Genomic DNA, 22,330 nt, shown 5'->3' on the forward strand with positions numbered 1-22,330 from the left:
GGGGGGGGGCAGAGAGAGAGGGAGACACAGAATCGGAAACAGGCTCCAGGCTCCGAGCCATCAGCCCAGAGCCTGACGCGGGGCTCGAACTCACAGACCGCGAGATCGTGACCTGGCTGAAGTCGGACACTCAACCGACTGCACCACCCAGGTGCCCCTCTTCAAACACATTTTAATGGTAAAACATTTGATTTACTGTTCCCTACTGTTAGATACATATGGATATTCAATTATCCAATAGTATAAACAATACTGTGATGAACATTTTTGTACAATGATCTTAGCCTTAATTTCTATTTCCTAAGGACAGACTCCAGAAAGGTAACTAATGGAACTAAGGATACAGACATTTAAAAAAAGTTCTTTGATATATGTTACCAAAATGCTTCTTAGACTTCACTGGTAAATAGACCATGTTTCTTTCCAAAAATGTTTATAATAATTAATACAAAAAACAATTTAGTATTTTAGTAATATCTTTAAAAGTAATTTTGTCAAAAAATTAAGGGCATGCTCCAGTGAATGGGAATGTTAATGAAACAATATTGGCCCCATGTGAATAACTGTCAAAGAATGAGCTGCTGGGCACAAAGGGATGCTCTTTCTTTTTTTTCATTCCAATCCAGAGGCACGGGACTGCCCCTACCTGGGCAACCCCAGATCTTTAGATTTTCTAAGGGAAGAGATTCTATTTTTGTATACTTTTGAAAATTTCCATAATAGTAAGGTTCTGTTTAAGTCCCAATTAAGAGAGAAAAGCATCTATGTGAGCAACACATAATTTTTAAATGACAGATCTTAAAAGAAATAATTCTACTTCTACTGCCTTATGTAGGTCAAAATATTAATTAATTTTTGTCTCCCTGATCAAATGACACCTGTTTCTGCAAGCTGGGTCTAAGTCTAGTCATTAAGTTAGTTGCTAATGTGCTCCATAAAGAACAAAGAGAAGGATCCATTTGCATTTCTTTTTTTTTTTTTTCAACGTTTATTTATTTTTGGGACAGAGAGAGACAGAGCATGAACGGGGGAGGGGCAGAGAGAGAGAGGGAGACACAGAATCGGAAACAGGCTCCAGGCTCTGAGCCATCAGCCCAGAGCCTGACGCGGGGCTCGAACTCACGGACAGCGAGATCGTGACCTGGCTGAAGTCGGACGCTTAACCGACTGCGCCACCCAGGCGCCCCTCCATTTGCATTTCAAGTTCAGTTCAGACTTGGTTTTTAAATGTTTGTTTATTTATTTTTGAGATAGAGTACATGCAGGTGCATAAGCAGTAGAGAGGCAAAGTGAGAGGGAAAGAGAGAATCCCAAGAAGGCTCTGCACTGTTAGCACAGAGCCGACCTGGGGCTCAGGCCCATCAACCACAAAATCATGAGCTGAGCAGAAATCAAGAGTGTGGGGTTTAACCAACTGAGCCACCCAGAGGCCTGCAGACTTGGTTTTTAAAGTCTCGTCAGGGTGCCTGGGTGGCTCAGTCGGTTGAGGGTCTGACTCTGACTCAGGTCATGATCTCATGGTTTGTGGGCTGGAGCCCTATATCAGGCTCTCTGTGGTCAGTGTGGAGCCTGCTTTGGATCCTCTCTCTCTGCCCCTGTCCTCATTTGCTCACACATGCACGCGCTCTCTCTCCCTCAAAAACATTAAAAAAAACAAGAATTTATTAAAAAAAATAAAGTCTTGCCAACATTTATTCATTTGCTAAATATTTAAGAACTTTAGTTACCTCTGTTTGTGTGTATTTTGCGAATTTGGGGCTAGGGAGATCTTACTATATACAAATGTCTAGGAAATAATTTTAGCAAGTTAATTCTATAGATAAGAAAATAAAAACAAAAGACAAGAAACACTGATAGGTATCTGGGGAATTCTGATTCTCTACTATATTCCAAGGACTATTAAATGAGGAATTCAGAAGTTTACCTCATGAAAAAATATGAATACTGGACAATGTGTTTGTACCTTCTACCCCCTCTACACATTCCACCTCACCTCCGCACCTCCATTTCAGCGTACCATCTTTAAGGGTAGAGTGAATGTTTGCAGAGCCTCATACACTGCTAGGAGATATTCACAGAAAAGGCACAGCAAATACTTAATGAACTGAAACCAAAGACTTAGCTCTTAAAATGAAAATAAAGGAGCTTCTTTATTCACTGGTATGCCAAAGGTCTACATAAAATCCAGTAAGGAAATACTCTACAATATAAAGGATATCATTCTCAACAATCACTACATCACACATTCAAATGTCCTATATCATGCCGACCTTGAGTGTGAAGCTTAAGAAGGAAAATTTGAGTATTTGATGAGTCTTTGTCTACTCTATTTCTAGAACAGGAGACAAAACAAATCTAAGCATTCCGATTTACCCTTGAAATAGACTGCATAATTTGTGCAGTATTATTTTTTTTATTTCAGAGAACGTGCAAGTGGGGGGAGGGGGCAGAGGGAGGGGGGGAGAGAGAGAGAGAAAGAGCATCTTTTTTTTTTTTTTTAATGTTTATTTATTTTTGAGAGAGACAGAGAGACAGAGCTCGAGCATGGGAGGGGCAGAGAGAGAGGGAATCCGAAGCAGGCTCCAGGCTCTGAGCTGTCAACACAGAACCCAACGTGGGGCTTGAACTCACGAACTGCAAGATCATGACCTGAGCCAAAGTCAGACGCTTAACCAATTGAGCCACCCAGGAGCTTAGACTTTTAAGAAGACTCTACGCTCAGCATGGAACCTGATGCAGGGCTTGATCCCACGACTCTGGGATCATGACCTGAGCTGAAATCAAGAGTTGGATGTTCAACTGACTGAGCCACCCAGGGGCCCCTGTGCAGTATTATTACTAAATTCTTTTTCTATATCTGTTATTGGTAGCCTACAGGCTCAGTTTACCCGATTTAAAGGGCTTTGTAGAAAAGTAAAGATGAAGAGAGGATGAAGGAAAATAGGACATAGAAAAAAACTAGTTATCATTACTGAGAAGGGTATGTTCTGGCTTATTCTTTTCTTCCTCAATGTTAAACTGTCAGCTGATATTCTTTGCTGATCTGAGAGTGATTAACAATACTCTATTCCTTTCTCTCAGCACAGTGCCTGGTGTGTCCTTAATAATAGAAATCCTTAGTAAACATTTCCTGAATGAACAAATTGGAGGAATGATGGACTTGAACTAAAATGACAATTTAGAAGTTCATGTGAGATGCAATGAGTTCCTAAATTAGGACAATGACAGTGAAACTTAAGAAACAAAATCAAAGAAAAGTCAACAGAACTTGATCAACCACTGAACCCAGGACAATTACATAGGTGATGGTCCAGATATGCTTTATTAAAACTGAACCATAATTGTGAAATCCCAAGTTGAAATTAGAGGTAATTACTTCCTATATTCTGTTGATCTAATAAGGAAAATGAACACTTATTTTAAATTTAAGTGCCCACCTCTCCCCATGCCCAAAGACATCCTTAATTTAAGTGTAATTATGTGGTTTTTTTGACAATAGATTACAGATGGGTTATGAAAATCATACAGCAACTGAACCTCATTCTGAAGATTTTCTGCCTTTAATCAATATATCTTACGTACTACTGCCATCTACAGTAAGAGCCAAGAGACTGTAGTAGCCTTGTACTGTAGCTACACTGGTGGGGAACAGCATAAAGTATGGACTTGTCCAATCACTACATTGTACACCTGAAATTAACGTAATATTGTGTGTCAATGATACTTCAATTTAAAAAAAGAAAGAAAAACTAAGGGAATATCTGTATTCTGAAGGGAAAAAAAATTTATATAATTATAAGGGATTATAATAAAGGATTTCATTATTTCACAAAACTTTAGTTTTCACTATAAGAAACGTACTTAAAAAATTTTTTTTTAATGTTTATTTATTTTTGAGAGAGAGACAGAGCACAAGTGGGGGAGGGGACAGAGAGAAGAAGACACAGAATCTGAAACAGGCTCCACGCTCTGAGTGGTCAGCACAGAGCCTGACGCGGGGCTTGAACCCACGAACTGTGTGTGTGTGTGTGTATATAAAACAGGATACCTTTAAGTAGAGGGCAAGTATCCCAAACTAACACAGTTATTGCTAAACTAGCTTCTATTAACACAGAACACTACTCTCTTCTTGGGGCTATTTGAAATTTCTATCTACCATTAAGACTTGGCTTGCAAGGAGACATGTGAAATTTAAAGGGCAAGTGAAGAAAGACAACTGTAAGAAGCAAATGGGTGAGGTTTTAGTCAAGAATTTTTCAACTTAAAAAAATGCTTTTTTAATCATAGATGAGAGATTGAGGGTGAAGGGACAATATTCGGAAGAGACAAGCAACAGAAGAGAGAAATGACACTAAGTGGGATTCTACAACAATTAGGAGGTCAAAAAGAAAGCTCTCATTCCTGTCTAAGAACGAAGAACTGTAAAAAGCAACTCAGAATTAAGGAGACAAATGAAGGCCTGGCTTAAAGAGCCCCAATCTCCTTCCCTTCTTCTGACCTTTGTTTTGCTGACTCTCAGGTTTGTAGTAATGGAGTAAGACCACCTATCATCATCAAAACTGAAGTATAAAATTACTTCCATACACATTAGTTCAAATGGACAATGGAAAGAAAAACTGTCGCCAAAAGAGGAATTCAAATTTGAGCCGTAGCAGTATCACTAAAATACTGACAGGAAACAGTTTCTCAAAACAGAGGAGTACTGTAAGGATGAAACTCGTAAGAGTTTGGGCATGTTTATTTAATTTTTGTGTTTATATAAAAGCCTTTCAAAATACAGACTTTAAAGTCAGGTGCCTTATCTCATTTGCACCCAGTGCAGGGGCTGGTGAGAAGCAAAAGCGCAGTAATGTCTGAAACATACCCTGAACTACCTTCAAATGGGGACACTTACCTGAGTTTAAGTCTCCATGTGGTTTGGAGCTAGATTACATTCTGCACATACTTAGAGTAAATTGTGTAAGATCTTTGGCTTGAATTTTTTAGATAATTAACAGTCCTCAAGTGATCAAGAAAAATGTCATTTCTAGAATGTCTTAAAATCTCAAAGATTTGCTGAAGTCACTAAGTATGTTAAAATATATTTTTGCCTGAATAATGTTGCACTCAACAGAGTCCACAATAGTGAGTATTATGGGCAAAATGTATCCTTATTGCTCTATAGATGAGAACATATGCAAGAGCTGACAATGAAGGTTTACTATTCAAGAGTTTACATACTTTTGCTAAAGGTGGGTGAGACCATTACAGTAAGTAGTTTTTAGAGAAATTGCATGCAACTTTGTTTATAAATAAAGCTTTCTAAAAGTGCTGTATAGTTCAAGCTCTAGCATAATTAAATAATTAATGGAATACCTTCAGAGAAACAGTTAAATATTTTTCATTTTTCATTCATTATTTCTACTGCCAAAGATTAATTGCTCTCAATATAGATGAACTGCTGGGTCATATTCAATTTATAGGAGAGTACGCAGTTTAGGGCAATAGAAGTTATTTTATAAGAAAAAAGAGAACATAAAACATAACAGATTTGAACCAATATAATCAAACAATTTAAAAACAAGAGAATCCTCACACAGGGAGCAAAAAAACCTTGATATTACACATCCAGAAATCACATATTCAAATACATGAAAATTAAACACTGAAGAGCACAGTGGCTTTCTTTTTCTCAAGATTTAACCAGTTATATTCAGATGAAAACAAAATTTTTTCAAAAAGTGACTGAGTTAAGAAATGAACGGGAATTTTTTACCTACAGCTTTAAATTTTAAACTTTAATTTTAAATTAGTCTTGCCCACGCAAAATTTCCAATTCTAAGATTTGATGGTTTTCTTACCATTTGGAGTCCAACATTCACATTTATTGGTCCTAAGGTTTTTGGTAAAATCTTTGTTGGTGAGTTGGTGCTGGAAACTGGAAACGCAACAAATGAAATGTTACCTGAAATGATACCAAATATGAGGTTAACGTCTGCAATATCAAGGCCACCTTCTATCTATACATTCATGCTCCTAACCCCAGTTTTGCTTTAGTAATCATAATTATCTTAATAATTTAAGTTATATATAAGAAGCCTTACTGAAAAGCCATACTAATGATTGCTTTCTTGTAGTGAATATGATTACTTCTGCTGAATAGGAAAACTATAAAATAAATAGTTCAGTCTGCCTGACAGACTTTTAGTGGGTTCTTTGAGGAAAAAACATAATGCAATACATAATGCAAATCACAGTTTATATCACAGTTGAGAAATACAGTTAGGTCTTTATTAGGTATCATAGAATAAAAAGAAGTATGAAGTAGAATATGAAGTAAAATATCCATTAGAATTTATTTATATTTATAGTAAAATGGAAAATAGTTATACTAAAAATTAACATGTTTTCAAAATGAGACCGTAGTTTTTTGAGGTTTTATACTAGAGAAAAAAAAAATATGATGCTACCTAGTTAGTGATATCGGAAACTATGGGATGTGTACAGTGTTTTCAAGTGATTTCAACACTTTAAATCCAAAAAAAATTTTTTAATGTATGTTTATTTTTGAGAAAGAGAGACGGAGCATGAGCAGGGTTGGGCCAGAGACAGAAGGAGACACAGAATCCAAAGCAGGCTCTAGGCTCTGAGCTATCAGCACAGAGCCCAAAGTGGGACTCAAACTCACAGATGGAGAGATCATGATCGGAGCCGAAGTCAGATGCTTAACAGACTGAGCCACCCAGGCGCCCCTCTTTGAATTTCAAATTAAGGCAGCTAAGTGCTACTCCTGAGATGAAAAACTAACCTATAATTTTCTGAACTGTATCAATTATTAACTCCTCTGGACAAACTTCAGTTTATCAATGTTTTTCTTAGTAACCTAATATAACAAAAGAGATCACCCAAGAAAGTATCTGAAAAAGGTTCAATATTGAAACTCTGGGGGAAAAAAATGACAATTAAGGAAACCAGGCCATCAGGCTATATTATAGCTTCTCTTCCTGGACCTGTGAACCTATCTGCACCCTCACATATTTTTACTTCTTTCTGAGTGGAAATTCTCCAATTACTTTAATGTCCCTGCATGTCCTGTCTTCTCAGGGGTCTCACTCATCAATTATTTACTCTGTCTCCTGAGTTTTCGACTGCAGCATTGGCTTCTCCCCTTCAGTTTCTTTCTCTGATCCTCTATCATTTTCCCTCAATACCCACATTTAAAAATAAAATTCCTTGGGGCGTCTGGGTGGTTTGGTCGGTTAGGCGTCCGACTTCGGCTCAGGTCATGATCTCACCATCCGTGAGTTTGAGCCCCACGTCGGGCTCTGTGCTGACAGCTCAGAGCCTGGAGCCTGTTTCAGATTCTGTGTCTCCCTCTCTCTCTGCCCCTCCCCTGTTCATGCTCTGTCTCTCTCTCAAAAATAAATAAACGTTAAAAAAATTTTTTTAAATAAAAAAATAAATAAAATAAATAAAATAAAATTCCTTATCTTTTTCACGCCCACTCAGCAAGGTCTAATACACAAACCTGCTTCACCTTCATGTCCTCAGTCTTGGTATATGACTGAGTCTTGGTAATACCATCAAAATCATCCCAGTGACCCAATCCAGAAATAATCAACCCACCTCATTCAACTGACCACTGTATCCTACTTGTTATCTTCTTACTCTGGTTCCTTTATGCTGCTAGCACTTGTTTAATTTGCAACTTTATTAAATCTGATTCGAATTACATATACCCTCTAACTCAGTGATTCACCATGCTGCCTGTGTGATGGAATTATCTGGGATTCAATAAAAAATACCAAGGCCTCAGTCCCACCCCCAGAGCTGCTGATAAAACTGACTGGGAGTGAACCTGGGCATCAGACTGTTGAAAGTTCTCCAGATGGCTTCAGCATTGCAGCCAGGGCTGAGCACTACCATTCCACCTGGAAATGCTACTTCAAACAGCTAACCTTAACCCTCCACACATCTGTAACAAACCCGTCTTTCAACTGGGGAAACTGCTCTGGACACTCCCCTACTTTAGGCCTTTAAAGATTCCAAACATGTCCAATGCCTCTCAGACTCCTCAACATGGCACAACAGCTCTTATCTGGAGATCTCACCCCTGCCTCCCTTCGCAGCTTCATCTTCGGCTACTTCCTCCACTCTAATCAGGTTAAATATTTTGCAGTTCCAGAAAGGCTCCAGCTCAACCACTCCAGCTTTGGCACACTCCTTTCCTTCTGCTTGAAGTCTCTCTCTGCTGGGACAACTTCTACCTCCCAGCACTTCAAAATGGCATGCCATACTATTTCCTAAGTCATTATTGTGTGCCAGAGTCTGCTCCAGAGGCTTCCTATACATATGTGTGTGTGTGTGTGTATCATTATATGTTATATACATATATAACATATATATGTACATATATATATTATATGTACATATATATATCATTAACACTTAGGACAACAGTGTAAAATGTATTATTAGAGACTCCGTTTTACACATGAAGTAATGGAGACAGAGTGAGGATAAATAATTTCTACAAGGTGGCTATAGCTCCACCTCCCAAGCCTCTGCTCTGTGTATCACCTCCTCCTTAAAAGCTGTCCCCAGCCTCTGTGGTCTAGTTCCTGGATGCCCTTCTGACTTTTCACAAAACCTATGATAGTTGCTTGTTCTAGCTACCATTTACATAGTTCTAAGTGGGCTATGTCTCTAAGCTTTGTAATCCTAGCATCTGGTTTAGTCCCTGGCACAAAACAGATGCACAAAGCTATATAACCATTTGATTAGCATAGACTGGAGCTATCTATCACCTTTTCTAATCTGGATACCATATTTCCTGTAATATAGCCTACGCTTCATTTTTTTTTTTTTTGTGACTTTTTAATAGGTGCCATTACTTATACTGGGTTTGAAATAAGTTAAAATGCTAGGTCCTTTGTTTATTATTTTGAACTGGTATATCAAATAAAGTTTCCTTGCTCTGTAACCATGAAACTGATTGTTTTTTATGTAAGATGCATATCTTACCAATTGCTAAAGATTAAGGTTATATCAAACATCCTAAATATAGTTGTTCACCACTTTAGAATTCACCCTAACTGGATAATAATAATCTATGATTCTACAGGGAGGAACAGCTATGGAATTGATAGACCAGTGCCATAAACTCAGTCCCAGGTAGGACAGGCATATGAGGAAGAGCACAACACTGAAAAGTCTGATTCTCAGATTTATTTATTATAATTATTTTTTAATGTTTACTTATTTTTGAGAGAGAGAGAAAGAGTGAGAGAGGGAGGGAGGGGCAGAGAGAGAGGCAAACAACAGAATTCAGAATTTGAAGCAGGCTCCAGGCTCTGAGCTGTCAGCAGAGAGCCTGACGTGGGGCTCAAACTCACAAACTGAGATGATGAACTGAACCCATGTCAGACGCTTAACCAACTAAGCCACCCAGGTGCCCCTCACATTTATTTTTTTAATTAAAGTATGGCTGACACACAATATTACATAGTTTTAGGTGTACAACATAATGATTTGACAATTACATATATTACAAAATGCTTACCATGATGGGTGCAGTTACCATCTGTCACCATACAACATTACTACAATACTATTGACTACATTCCCTTTACAACCCTGTGGACTTACTTATTTTATAACTGGAAGTTTGTACTTCTTTTATTTTTTTAATGTTTATTCATTTTTGAAAGACAGAAAAAGTGTGAGCAGGGGTGGGGCAGAGAAAGAGGGAGACACAGAATCTGAAGCAGGCTCCAGACTCTGAGCTGTCATAACAGAGCCTGACGCAGGGCCCGAACCCACAAAGTGCGAGATCATGACCTGAGCCAAAGTTGGACGCTTCACTGACTGAGCCACCCAGGTGTTCCTGGAAGTTTGCATCTCTTAATCCTTTTGACCTGCTTCATCTATCCCCCACCCTGTTCCCCTCTGGCAACTATCAGTTTTGTTCTCTGTATTTATGAGTCTGTTTCTGCTTTTATTTGTTCGTTTATTTTTTAGATTCCACATGTAAGTTAAATCATGTGGTATTTGTCTTCTCAGATGATTTTAAAAATTGACCTCAGTGCTGTTGAATGTTTAAAATGAGATCATCACTGACATACTGGTAGAAACAAAAGTCAAAAACTTGCAAAAAACAGTGGAACAAGAAACACAAAAAGACAATTAAGGTTAGGGAACAAATTGACTCCAATTTTAAACCTAACAGTAAAGAAGAATTAAGAGTATAAAACTTTGGTCAAAACAAAATGAAAAACATCACTAAAGCCAAATCTGTTATGTCAGTTAATACCAAAAGAATTTAGAGGGAACTTCATAAATTTGACAAATTGATTCTAAAGTGCATCTGGAAGAATAAAGACAAAGAGAACAGCCAAGAAAATTAAAAAAAGGAATAACAGGGAAGAGGGGAACTTTAGCCTACCAGATTTCAAAATTATTACACAGTTGAAGTGATTGAAATGTGCTATTGCTAAGAAGCAGATAGAAAAACCTTGACAAAACAGAAATTAAAGTCCAGAAATTATTGCATGTATACATGAAAATTTTATATATGGCAAAAGTAGCATTTTCAAATCAGTGGGGAAAGGGTGGATTACTTAAAAAATGTTTTTGCTTGCACATCCAAAAACTAATATAACATTGTATGCCAACTATACTTCAATTTAAAACAAAACAAAGACACACACCTGAAAGAAATGTTTCTGAGACAAGAAGTGTCCACCTGGATAAAAGAAACCTTAGATTTCAATTTCTTATCTTGTACAAAAATCAATTCCAGAAAGATCAAATACTTAAACATAAAAATTAAAGCCACAAAAGTATTTAAAGAAATATAATAATAGTTTTTTATAATTTGGGAATGAAGAAGGTCCTTCTGATCATGTTACAGAATTTAGAAATCTTTAAGTTTATTTACTTTTGAGAGAGAGAGAGAGAGACAGAGCATGAGCAGGGGAGGGGCAGATAGAGAGGGACACACACAGAATCTGAAGCCGGCTCTAGGCTCTGAGCTGTCAGCACAGAGCCCAAAGCGGGGCTCAAACTCACAAACTGTGAGATCATGACCTAAGCTGAAATCAAGACACTTAAGTGACTGAGCCACTTAGGCGCTCCAGAATGTAGAAATCTTAACTGAAAACAGACTGACAGACGTGACTACCTAAAAATAAATATTTTTCTAAATAGCAAAAGACCTAATATACTTAAAAGACAAGTCTCAGACTTGGTAAACAAATTTGCAACACATAGTCATCCTTAAAAACTTTTATTTACTTAACTTCCCACTTATATGTCAACAACAATAAAACAGTACCTCAATACAAAAATAAGCTGAGTACATGAAGAAACCCAAATTATCTAGGATATGAAAAGATTCTTGATTTTAATGAAAAATTTAACACTTTTTAAAAAAACCTTTTCAGGGCGCCTGGGTGGCTCAGTCGGTAAGCGTCCAACTTTGGCTCAGGTCATGATCTTGTGGTTTGAGTTCGAGCCCCACGTCAGGTTCTGTGCTGACAGCTCAGAGCCTGGAGCCTGCTTCGGATTCTGTGTCTCCCTCTCTCTCTGCTCCTCCCTGACTCACACTCTGTCTCTCTCTCACAAATAAATAAACATTAAAAAATAAAAATAAAAGAAACCTTTCACCTACCAGGTTGATAAAGATGAGTAAGTTTGATAATGCCCTGAGTTGGTAAAAATGTGGCAAAATGGGTGCATTTAAAAAATATTTACTTGGCACCTACTATATGTTAAGTACTTATGCCAAGCATTATGGATATTCAGTGCAAATGACACCATCCCCTGTGCTCAAGGGGCTAATACCCTAGTGGTGGAGGGGGTATTAAAGAGTCTTTCTGGAGGACAGTAATTAGAGAGGAATAATGGGTCTGTGAATTAGAGTACAAAATTTTATTAAAAAAAATTTTTTTTTCAACGTTTATTTATTTTTGGGACAGAGAGAGACAGAGCATGAACGGGGAGGGGCAGAGAGAGAGGGAGACACAGAATCGGAAACAGGCTCCAGGCTCTGAGCCATCAGCCCAGAGCCCGACGTGGGGCTCGAACTCACGGACTGCGAGATCATGACCTGGCTGAAGTCGGACACTTAACCGACTGCGCCACCCAGGCGCCCCTAGAGTACAAAATTTTAAATAAGCCCTTTAAAAACAATTATATACATTTTAAAGCTTCTTTCCACTTCAACAAATGTTCTTTCAACTGCCCTCCATTGCCTAAGTGGCAAGCTGACCCTTGGCCTCTTCATCCACATCACAATTAATAATGGGAACATCCTGTGACCAGCAATTCCTCTGCTGGGTATATATCCTAATAAATCAAGCCGATAAAAACAATTATACATGTCCTAGGATTGCAGCATTATAGATACAGGCAAAAACCTAAAAACAATTTAAATGTATAAACATCTTTTGGTACATGTCTACGATGGAATATTATACAGTCCCTAAAACAAAATTACAAGTATATGTTTGCCATGGAAAACGTTCTCATTATAAGAGATTATGATTAGCAGGATTCCATTTACCTACCTACATATACACATAAGTTTATATAAGCATATAAGGTATGGCAAGGTAAACAACAAATGTAAGAGAGGTTATGGTGAGGAGAAAGGTTTTACTTGGTTTACACTTTTTTATTACTTGAAAAAACATTTTATGAACATGCATGTACTTGTTTTATAATTTAAAAAGCCACTGCCATTCTGGAGGGAAAAGATAGAGGGGAGGGAGGAAGGGAAAGCACGTGAGAATCAGTCATAAATGTTGAAACAACATAAAGATCTAGAAATGAGGTATCTGTGTTTTATAATTAGTTAAAATGAAATCTGCTTTGGAAGTAGTTAAAGGCGCCCCACTGAGATTTCAGTAATTGTAATATTCAGAAATAAAAGCCATGTATTTAGACGTTGTTCACTTTCATCAAATCAATTAGGTTCAGCAGCAGAGAGAAATGTTTAAAATTCTGACTCAAGGGGTGCCTGAGTGGCTGAGTCGGTTAAGTGTCCGACTTCGGTTCAGGTCATGATCTCACAGTCCATGAGTTTGAGCCCCGCATTGGGCTCTGTGGGGACAGCTCAGAGGCTGCAGCCTCCTTCAGATTCTCTGTCTCTCTCTGCCCCCCCCCCCCCACTCACACTCTGTCTCTGTCTCTCTCTCTCCAAATATAAATAAACATTAAACAAATTTTTCTTGAAGATTAAAAAATTGTGTGACTCAAAAGGATGTATTTAAATAGGTTATAAACATCCAATATCCCCAAATTTCAGTCAGGTCAAGAGAAGTAAACCAAAGCAAGTCTAAAGAATTTTTCCTAAGTACCTGGCCTTAATTCACAGCTCCTTGGCAACAGGGGCCTGACACTGTCCAGAAGCCAATTTCTGGCAGTTGGTGTATTTATTAAAAACAAAAATTTAAAGGCCTTCCTGGATTTTGGTTCTGGCAATTGCCTGAATTATCTAAATAAGATCAATCACCTAGGGAAGTGGCTTGGAAAAACAGCTGAAAACTTATGCCAAATCTTGGCACAGGCACACAATTTTGGCTCAAAATTTAATTTCAATTTTCTAAGTAATTACAGTCTTTCTGTTTTCCATTAGAATTGTCTAGACACCAAAGATTTCTTTCACTCGTAATTCTTTACAGGGTTGCAGTTACAGTTAGTCACCTTCAATATTCAATTAGAATGAAAAGTTCAGTGAAATAACTGTAGTTTGTCTACATGATGCCAGTATAAGTTATTTTTTCACAGTACTGACTCTCTGGGGAAAAAAATTTTTTTGGCTTGAATTGATTCTTGGAAAAACCTTCACCTAAGCCTATATCACATCCTTTCTAGAAGAACCAAATTAGTAAGTTACCATAAGAAAGAATATGGCTATTTTATGGGTTTATAAATACCTCAAATCAGAAGTAGTGGTATATCCCATACACATACACAGGGTCCAACTTCAGCTCTAAATAGTTAGAAAATGACCTAGCTTGTGGTGGTGTAGGTGTTCATCCAAGTTGTACAACTCCAGGCTAAAAGGACTAGGATTTGTTCCATGCAAATTATACCTTACTAATAAAAATGATGGGAAAAAAGTGACTTAGGCAATTTCATACTCATTAGTAAGAGGCTAATTATAGATTATGCAATCCTTTTGCTTTCTTCCCTCAGTTACTTGCCTTATTCCCTAGCTTTATTCTAGCCTCTGGTTGGTCATCATTTCAGAGATGCCTGACCACTGTATACAAGTACTTCCTAATTTACTATGGTTTTTCACTGGAGTACTTATCTCTATATGATATATTGCTTATTAATATTTACTTGCTGTGGTGGTTATTATCTGCCTGCCCACTCCCAGAATTTAAGTTCCATAAGGACAGGGGCTTCATTATCTCATCCACTGCTCTATCTCCAGCACCTAGCACATGGTGCCTGACAACATAGCAGAGTTCAACAAATATTGCTACATGAATGAATGAATACATGAATGTTTGGATGGAAGCATATGATACAGATTCAGGAGACGCGTAAGTCTCGTCCCATCCCCAACCACCACCTAACCATTCCCTTTCCCAGTGATAGCTACTGGTGCCAAGTTGTATATAACCTTCCAGAAGGATTCTAAGCATATACAAACATATATGCACAACATTCTTTTTTCCTTCCCATATAGTTGTTCCCATATATCAGTTTGCATGTGCTTTCTTCCCCACTTAATAACTGTATCTTAGATGTCTTTCCAAACCCATATATATACTTTTGCCTCAATATTTACTTTGCTAGCTACACAGTATTACTTTTTATGGTTCTAGAAGTTTGTTGATCAATCCCTTAGTAATGGAAAATATTTTAGTATTACAAACATTAACAAAATCTTTTATTACTGCAAATAGTAATGCAATGACTATATGTGTCTTTACACACACTGGTTGTATGACTGCAGCAATTCACCCTCCATACAGAAATATATAAAAATGTTCATTTCCACATATCCTTACCATCTCAGTGTGTTAAACTTTGTCAACTTTTAAATTGAAAACAGCCTCTCATTTTATTTTGATTTTAATTTATTATTATGAGTAAGGCTGATATGTTTTAAGTCATCTAAATTTTCCTTCCTGAAGATTTCCATCTTTCTATTGGCTGTTGGTGATTTCTTTTTTATCGGCAGACCCTCTTTAAATATTAAAAAAAAAAGTATACTTTGTTATATCTGATGCAAATATTTTTCCCAATTTGACATTTGCCTTTTGCTTTTATATATGATTTTCTAAGCACATTTTTAAAGAAGGTGGTCAATTTTATAGTAATTCTTTCCTTTTGTGACTTTTGTGTCATACATAAAAAGGCCTGTAAGTATGTTTAAATATAATAATGAAGGTCATAGCAAAGTTTATTTATCTTTATTCTCCTTCTTGGAGGTGCACATTATACATACACATACTACATTCTACTTATCTTACAGGCTTGGTATTTCCAGTTGGCTATGCTGTTCTTTGAAATTAGCTATCATTAAGATTGTATTAAACACACCCCATGTTTTCTTATACATTAATGCCTTCATTTAAAATTTTACATCCTTGCCTCATCTGGAATTTATTCAATGTGAGAAGTAAAAGATCCATTCCCCCCCCCCCCCAAATGGTTACTTTTAATAATCTACTTTCCCTCCCTTATGCTGATATGAAACATTACTTTGATTGTTTACTCATTTGGGTCAATTTATTAACTTTCTATTCTGCTCCACAGATCTGCCTATTATGTGACAGTATCACATGCTTTTCTTTCATTCGTGATTAACATTTCCACCAGAGAGTAAGCAGAGTCAGAAATGGAAAGTGTCAAGCATTTCTTTCTTTCCTGCACTAACCTTTTAGCTATTTGTTAATAAGTGTTATAAAGAACTATCAATTGGTTTCAAATACAGTACTAATGAGGTCAAGTCACAGGTTGATTCTAGAATAGGCCAATTCATTTTGCAAACAGAAAAGACTCCACACCTTAAGACTGTAGCTCTAATTTCAGCCAGCCATCTAGAAAGCCATATACATCACTGAAGAGTGGACTAGAGAGAAACAATACGGATGGCTTAGAGGATATCTATCACTTTTATTTGACAAGTAACTCAGGCTCAATAGTTCCACACACTATCTTCATAAATAAAACACATTAATAACTCATAGTTATTTGAAAAGACAGCATATCCAACTGGAAACACCAAAACTGTAAGATAAGTAAAATAGAGCATATCTACATAACCATAACCACAACATTGCTGCAAATCGGAGGTATGAGAAACAGAAGATAAATTTCCTAGTATCTCCAAAGTTTAATAGTTAAAGTGACCTCTAGAATCTCCCCCTCTGTACTTGGTTCTAAAATGGAATTCAAGCATTCTATAGTGCAGAGATAAGGACAGAAGATCTGAAATGCACATTCCTACAGATCATAGGCAGGGAAGAAAAGCCTCACTGTTTTTGCAGCTGTTAGAACACAGAACTTGTAGGATTCCCCCAAATGGACCATCTAACCAAAATCTTTCCTGGATCCAAAGAAAGAACCCTTGAAATGGCCCTAACAAGAAACAGGCCCTTGGCCCTAAGGGCATGCTCCTAAATGGGTCAATAAATCTTTCTGTCAGTCTTTTCTACATACTTTGCCTAAAGGATCAAATCTGTTCTCTTGGCTTTGATAAGCATTTTTACATGGAGGACACCTTTGAAAATGATTTGCTGTTTCTCTGGTATCTAAAACCATAAATGCCCTGGATTCTTCACTTTCAAAGGAGAAAAGAATTTCTTCCTTCACCTTCCCATATGCCAGTATTTAAACAATGCCTCTTCATTTCTTGAATGAACTTAATTCAAGCTCTGATATCTGGAATATTATAGTTGTTTTCATTTAGTTCCTCAAACCTAAAACATCTTTGAACTCATTTAATCCATTCTCACTAGGTTTTCTTTGTAGGACCTTTTCCTTTCCTAAAATATACATATTTTCCTTTCTTTTCCTTAAATATATATTTCCTTAAAATATATATTTTTTCTTTTCCTTTCCTTAAAATGTATATATTTTAAGTTTATTTATTTACGTGGAGGGAGAGGCAGAGAGACAGGATCCCAAGCAGGCTCCACAGTTAGTAGAGCCTAACGTGGAGCTTGTACTCATGAACCATGAGATCATGACCTGAGCCAAAATCAAGAGTTGGACACTTAACTGACTGAGCCACCCAGGTGATCCCTTTTCAATATTTTTTAAATGTCTATTTAAAAATATTTGTCTCATCTATAGGTTTAATCCTATTGCTTTTCACTGGCTTCTTTATCTTTAGTTAAAACATGTCATTTTGTCCTTTTTCTATGATCTTGCTCACTAAAGGGAACCTTTAAGTCTTAATTTTCTCATTTCTTTTTACATGCTTGATTAGAATTTTCCATTTTTTGACAATATATCTTCTGATTAATACTTGAATAAGTTTACCATATGGCCTCAGACAGCTTGGCTCTTCCAATCTTTCATAGCAATTCTTCCCAAATGTGCCTGGTCATAAGATGCAAAGGGGGTGGAGGGGGCTAGTGTGCTTTCTATTCAAAATGCACATTCCTGGGCTCCACTCAACATCTAAAGAATCAGAAACTGGGTGGGAATGCATATTTCTAACAAATATGGGAAAGACTGCTTCAAGGTTCCTTTTTCTCTTTGTTCGAATTAAGGAAGTAATAGAGTATAAATAGACTCTCTATTACACTTATCTCTGTTTAAACTTTAAAAAAAAGAAAGGTCAGTGACCCTTTCTTTAGTCTCTCCTTCTTAAATGGTACAACTTTTCAATGTTTAGCATACATTTAACCACTACTTCCAGCACCATCACCACAGCCAATACACCCACCAGATGGCACACGGGCACTGCGTGCATGCCTAGTAAAAGAGTGAGAGGAAGAGAGCACATTTTATCTTACACCAACAGCCACTGAATGGCTAGAGTAGATCAAGGCAGCTGTGTGCAACCACAAGGATCAGAATTTACAAGGATCAGAATATACAAGCACTCTTAATCATCCTCATGAAGAAGGTCACAACCCCTTTAAGATGGTAACCTGCCCCAGACCATGTTAACAAATGAAATCATTTAAAATTCACAGTCAAGAGAGATATTATCCTAATTTTATAAAAGATGGCAATGACTACAGATGGACCTACAACTTAAAAGTTGCATTCTTAAATTTAAAACTTTAGGACACCTAAACTCAAAAAGACCAAAGACCACCCATGAATTAGAGTTTTTCAAAGGAGTTCTGTTCCCTAGCAAATTAAAAAGGGCATCAATGTATTCCATAATACAATACTCAAAATTGCAATGATCAATATTACTTTACCGATACGTTCCATTTGAGAGCTATTATCAAAGCCACATCTAAATCATATTTTGAAGAGCAAAAACATCTTAAAGTCAGACATCAATATCAACAATAATCCTTTAATCAAAATCTTATTCATTAAAACATTAAAAAAAAAAAGATTTTGCAAATTTTTATAAATAAGTTCCCTGAGTCTACTTGACACACAGTAAGCGCTCGGTTAGCAGTCTCTTCATTTTTCTGCCAGACAAACTGCCAAAAGAGTGACAAACTTTGCACCATAAGTGAGCAAAATGTCCAAAACAAAGGCCCCTACTGATGGTCTTTAGCTTCAGAGTCAAGATCCAAAAGTTTATTTGCAAACTACTTGCTTGAAACTTGGTAGAAAGAAGTAATGCTACCATTACAGGATAGGTTCCTGGATCCATCCACAAGAGTTAACTCATAATATACTTGAAGCACAATATTCATACTATTTTATCTGCTCCTAAACAACGATGTAAAAGATTTTCTTTTCCGAAAAATGCAGGGATCAGGCAAATCTTCCCTCTGACCTCCACTTCACAAAAAAAGGAGATTTCCAGGTTGCTGTTGTTTCTAATTGCACACATATATGTAAGGCAGAAAGAATGTCTACACCAGTCATTCTCTGGGTATTCCAACTTGGAAAACAATGCAATAGGTAAGGCTCAGAATCCCCCAGACCTCAGGTTTGTCCTAAAGAGTTCAAATATACAAGGCAAGAACCACAGATAACTCACTCTAGAAGTCTGCTTTCAGTGTATTGCTCTTAATTTGAAGGGTTAACAGTCTCAGAGATTTGTGTTGTTGTTGCTAATGCTGCTAAGTAATCTACTGCCATGCCTACACTTATAAGCACAAGTGATGCACATTTTTGATAACTACAATCTACAAATTTTGATAACTGTATCACATGTGGGGCCGTCAATATTTTTTTAGGGCTATTTCATCAAACTTACCTATTACTTTGGTCACAATTGTAAAAGTTCTTACTTTAGTCATACCTGTATAGTTTGTAAATCCATTTTAAACTCCGTAAATTATTTTACTTATCCTAGAGGAAAAACACCCCTCAACTGCTACCTACTGCTATTCCTTACAAAAGCAAAATATATGAAGATCAATTTGAGAATTGATATAATTATAATCTTAATTAAAACAATGATGCGAAAAGCTTCAAAATCTCTACATTCTGTCATCATTTGAAACAAAGAAAACCTTCAGGGACACCAACAGATCCCAGCTAAGAGCAAGGGAAATTTTTAATAATCTCCTTGAATGTTGATATCTTTTCCTGTCTTCTCTTTATACCAATTAAACATTCAGAAAACCACTCAATATTTGCTCCTTACACAAACTCTGAACTGTGGTTCACAGAATTTTTTGGCTATTATCTATTCTTACACTGTAATTTTACAGTGTAGGGCATGGCAAAGTTTTACTAAGTGCCTAATTTGTGAAAGATCTGGTGCTCAGGCCTGGTTTTTCAAGAGCTAACTTTAAGAAATGCATCAAGTTGTAATGTGTATAAATGCACACTACACAATAGCACGGAACTTCTCTTTGTTACTTGCAAATGGAAAGGTTTTTACTCATTATGAATTCCACAAATTCAAAAACTTTTTTTTTTATTTTGACTGTTTTCATTACATGCATATTGCTTCCAAGCTCTTCCTTTGCTGCTTTTTTTTTTTTAAGCAAATAAACATTCTTCTCTGTCCATTAGCAACCAATCTAAGCTTACTATCTTTCTTTTTAGAGGCTAATTTTAATTAAACTTAAAATGTTCCTCCCGCATTTCTTATTCAAAGATCTTTTTTGGAGTAAGTCTCATGCTTCTTACTGAAGATAAAAGTCTCTCTCACTGTATGTAAATAATGTTTCATAATGAAATTTCATCTTGAGCCTCAGTACCTATTGTGCAATTACAAACTTTTGCAACCTAAGTATTCCTTATATATTTTATAATACTAAGTTTTTTTCCAAATATTCTTTAGCATTTAATGATGAATTTTTTTCCATAACTTAAGTGCACTAAAGTTAACTTTCCCACATTTCCATTAATTACACATTAATTTTTTAAGATTAAAAAAAGCCTCTCCAAAAGGTATGCTACTCAGAATATGTTACTCTACTGATTCTCAAATTCTAAGTATAAAAGAATAAATTTTAAATGACTAAGTTCTATTTATCCCCTGATTAAGTCAGATTTATGATCTCCCCTCCCCATTCCAGCTACTGTGAATTTTGAATAAAACAACCTCAATTGTAACAGAAGAAACATCTGTTGCTTTTTTTCTTCATAAGGGCTTTCCTAACTGAAAGAAAGGCTCTCTGCCTGACCTCCTCTTCCACTCCCCCTTCCCACCCACACTAAGTTCCTTAAAACTCTTTTTTAAGTAAATGTATTATTTAAAATTTTACTGTATCTACTTAAAATGTCATTTATCCAGAAACATTCACTTCCTTATTAAAATTCAAAGAATGAGTATGTTATATACATCAAAAAATAAGGGATGTGACTGGTAGAATATTAATTGTAACTGAAACGCAGACTTTCGAGAGGATACTTGAAGTGATCAACTCAATCAAGTTGTCACACATTCCGGGCTCACTCAGTATTGTTTAGGGTTAAGATTTTCTTCATATGGGATCTTGCATGCTATATTTTCTTTGCCAATCTAACGCTAACATAATGGCAGTCACTACCCCAAGAGGCAGACACCAAATGGTGCCACCCACACTCTCACACTGTGCCTCATAATAAACCATAAAGCAGTGGAATGCACCGGCCCCTTTATGAGCAAACAATGCCTGAGCTTCATTAGAATACAGCTGACATTTTCAAAGCACAAATACTTTTAAGAAAAAAGTACTAGGAAAGAAAGGAATGAAACAGCTATAAAAGCTGAAATATTTTTTTTTAAGTGTCAGGTTTATTTCAAAGATCCCAAGGAAGTATATTTTGCTGTTGACAATGTAAAAGTTTTCATAAATAAAAAAATGTAGAGTTAAGGTCAAAGCTTATTTTATTAACTACTGGAAAGAAATGAAAGTAAAAACTATCATTTGAATTGCAGTCACAAGTAATAACTATAAAGTACCTTCAGAATTATTCAATTCCTCAAATGCTTTCTTAGTTCTTGAACGAGGAAAAGTGAGCTCCAAAATTATTTTCACATTTTAATTGATTTATATAAGTAACTGAGTGATAAACTAAGCTTAATCTACCCCTCCCCCCCCCCAACCCAACCCCCATACCCTGTAGTTTTCCTGTCTGCAACAAGCAAGGACGTCTTGAATTCAGCGTGCTCCTGGCTGTTTATCAACTTAATATTGCTTCTGTTGGAAGAATATAAAATAAACGCGGTAAAAACTCACCCAGCACTAAGAAACAAAATGATCTCTCTTACCTGGTCTAAAGAAGCATGCCTCTCACTGCAGTACCAACAACACTCTACAGTCTTTGTTACCATTCAGTGGAAACTTGAGACTGTGTCAGACATAAGCAATCGAGCGCAGAAAAGCTCAATTTAAAATACTCAATAAAACTAAAAAGATGCTCAAGAAAACCGTTTAGGTAACTGGCTTTCAAAAGACATATGAGAACTGTCTAATGCAACAAAGATCACTCAAAAGAAACTGGAAGTGTAAGTCTAAAGACACAAAGGGGCTTTTTTATGTGCAGAATCTTACTTTCTCATTAATTAAAGGTTGTTTTAAAAATATGCCTAAAATAAAAGTGGTAAAACAATAAAATGGCTAACTTCAAGCTAACATACTTTAAAATATCATTTGAACTTTAACTAGCTAAAAAATAAGATTAAACTTACTCACAAAATCTGCATAATTCGACCTGTGCATGTCAGGGTATTTGCTGGCTCCAAAGCAGTCACAAAGCAGGAGACCTTAATGCATCTTGAAAGCAGAGCAAAACCACC

At 36.5% G+C, this 22,330-nt stretch overlaps 1 protein-coding gene across 5 annotated transcripts in view; it reads right to left on the reverse strand.

The window, feature by feature from the left end:
* TFDP2 (transcription factor Dp-2) overlaps nucleotides 1–22,330 on the reverse strand; it is a 182,282-nt gene that overhangs the window by 53,076 nt on the left and 106,876 nt on the right. For 3 of the 5 annotated variants that reach the window (XM_040480369.1, XM_040480368.1, XM_040480367.1), the window contains exon 4: nucleotides 5,841–5,944. In XM_040480369.1, the coding sequence (XP_040336303.1) occupies nucleotides 5,841–5,944 (104 nt within the window). Of the gene's footprint in view, nucleotides 1–5,840; nucleotides 5,945–10,688; nucleotides 10,724–22,222; nucleotides 22,308–22,330 lie in introns of all 5 variants that reach the window. The other 2 variants (XM_040480370.1, XM_040480371.1) reach the window with 2 other exon arrangements.

The sequence above is a fragment of the Herpailurus yagouaroundi genome, unplaced genomic scaffold (assembly GCF_014898765.1).
Source record: "Herpailurus yagouaroundi ecotype Mexico unplaced genomic scaffold, PumYag 159, whole genome shotgun sequence".
Lineage (NCBI taxonomy): Eukaryota > Metazoa > Chordata > Mammalia > Carnivora > Felidae > Herpailurus > Herpailurus yagouaroundi.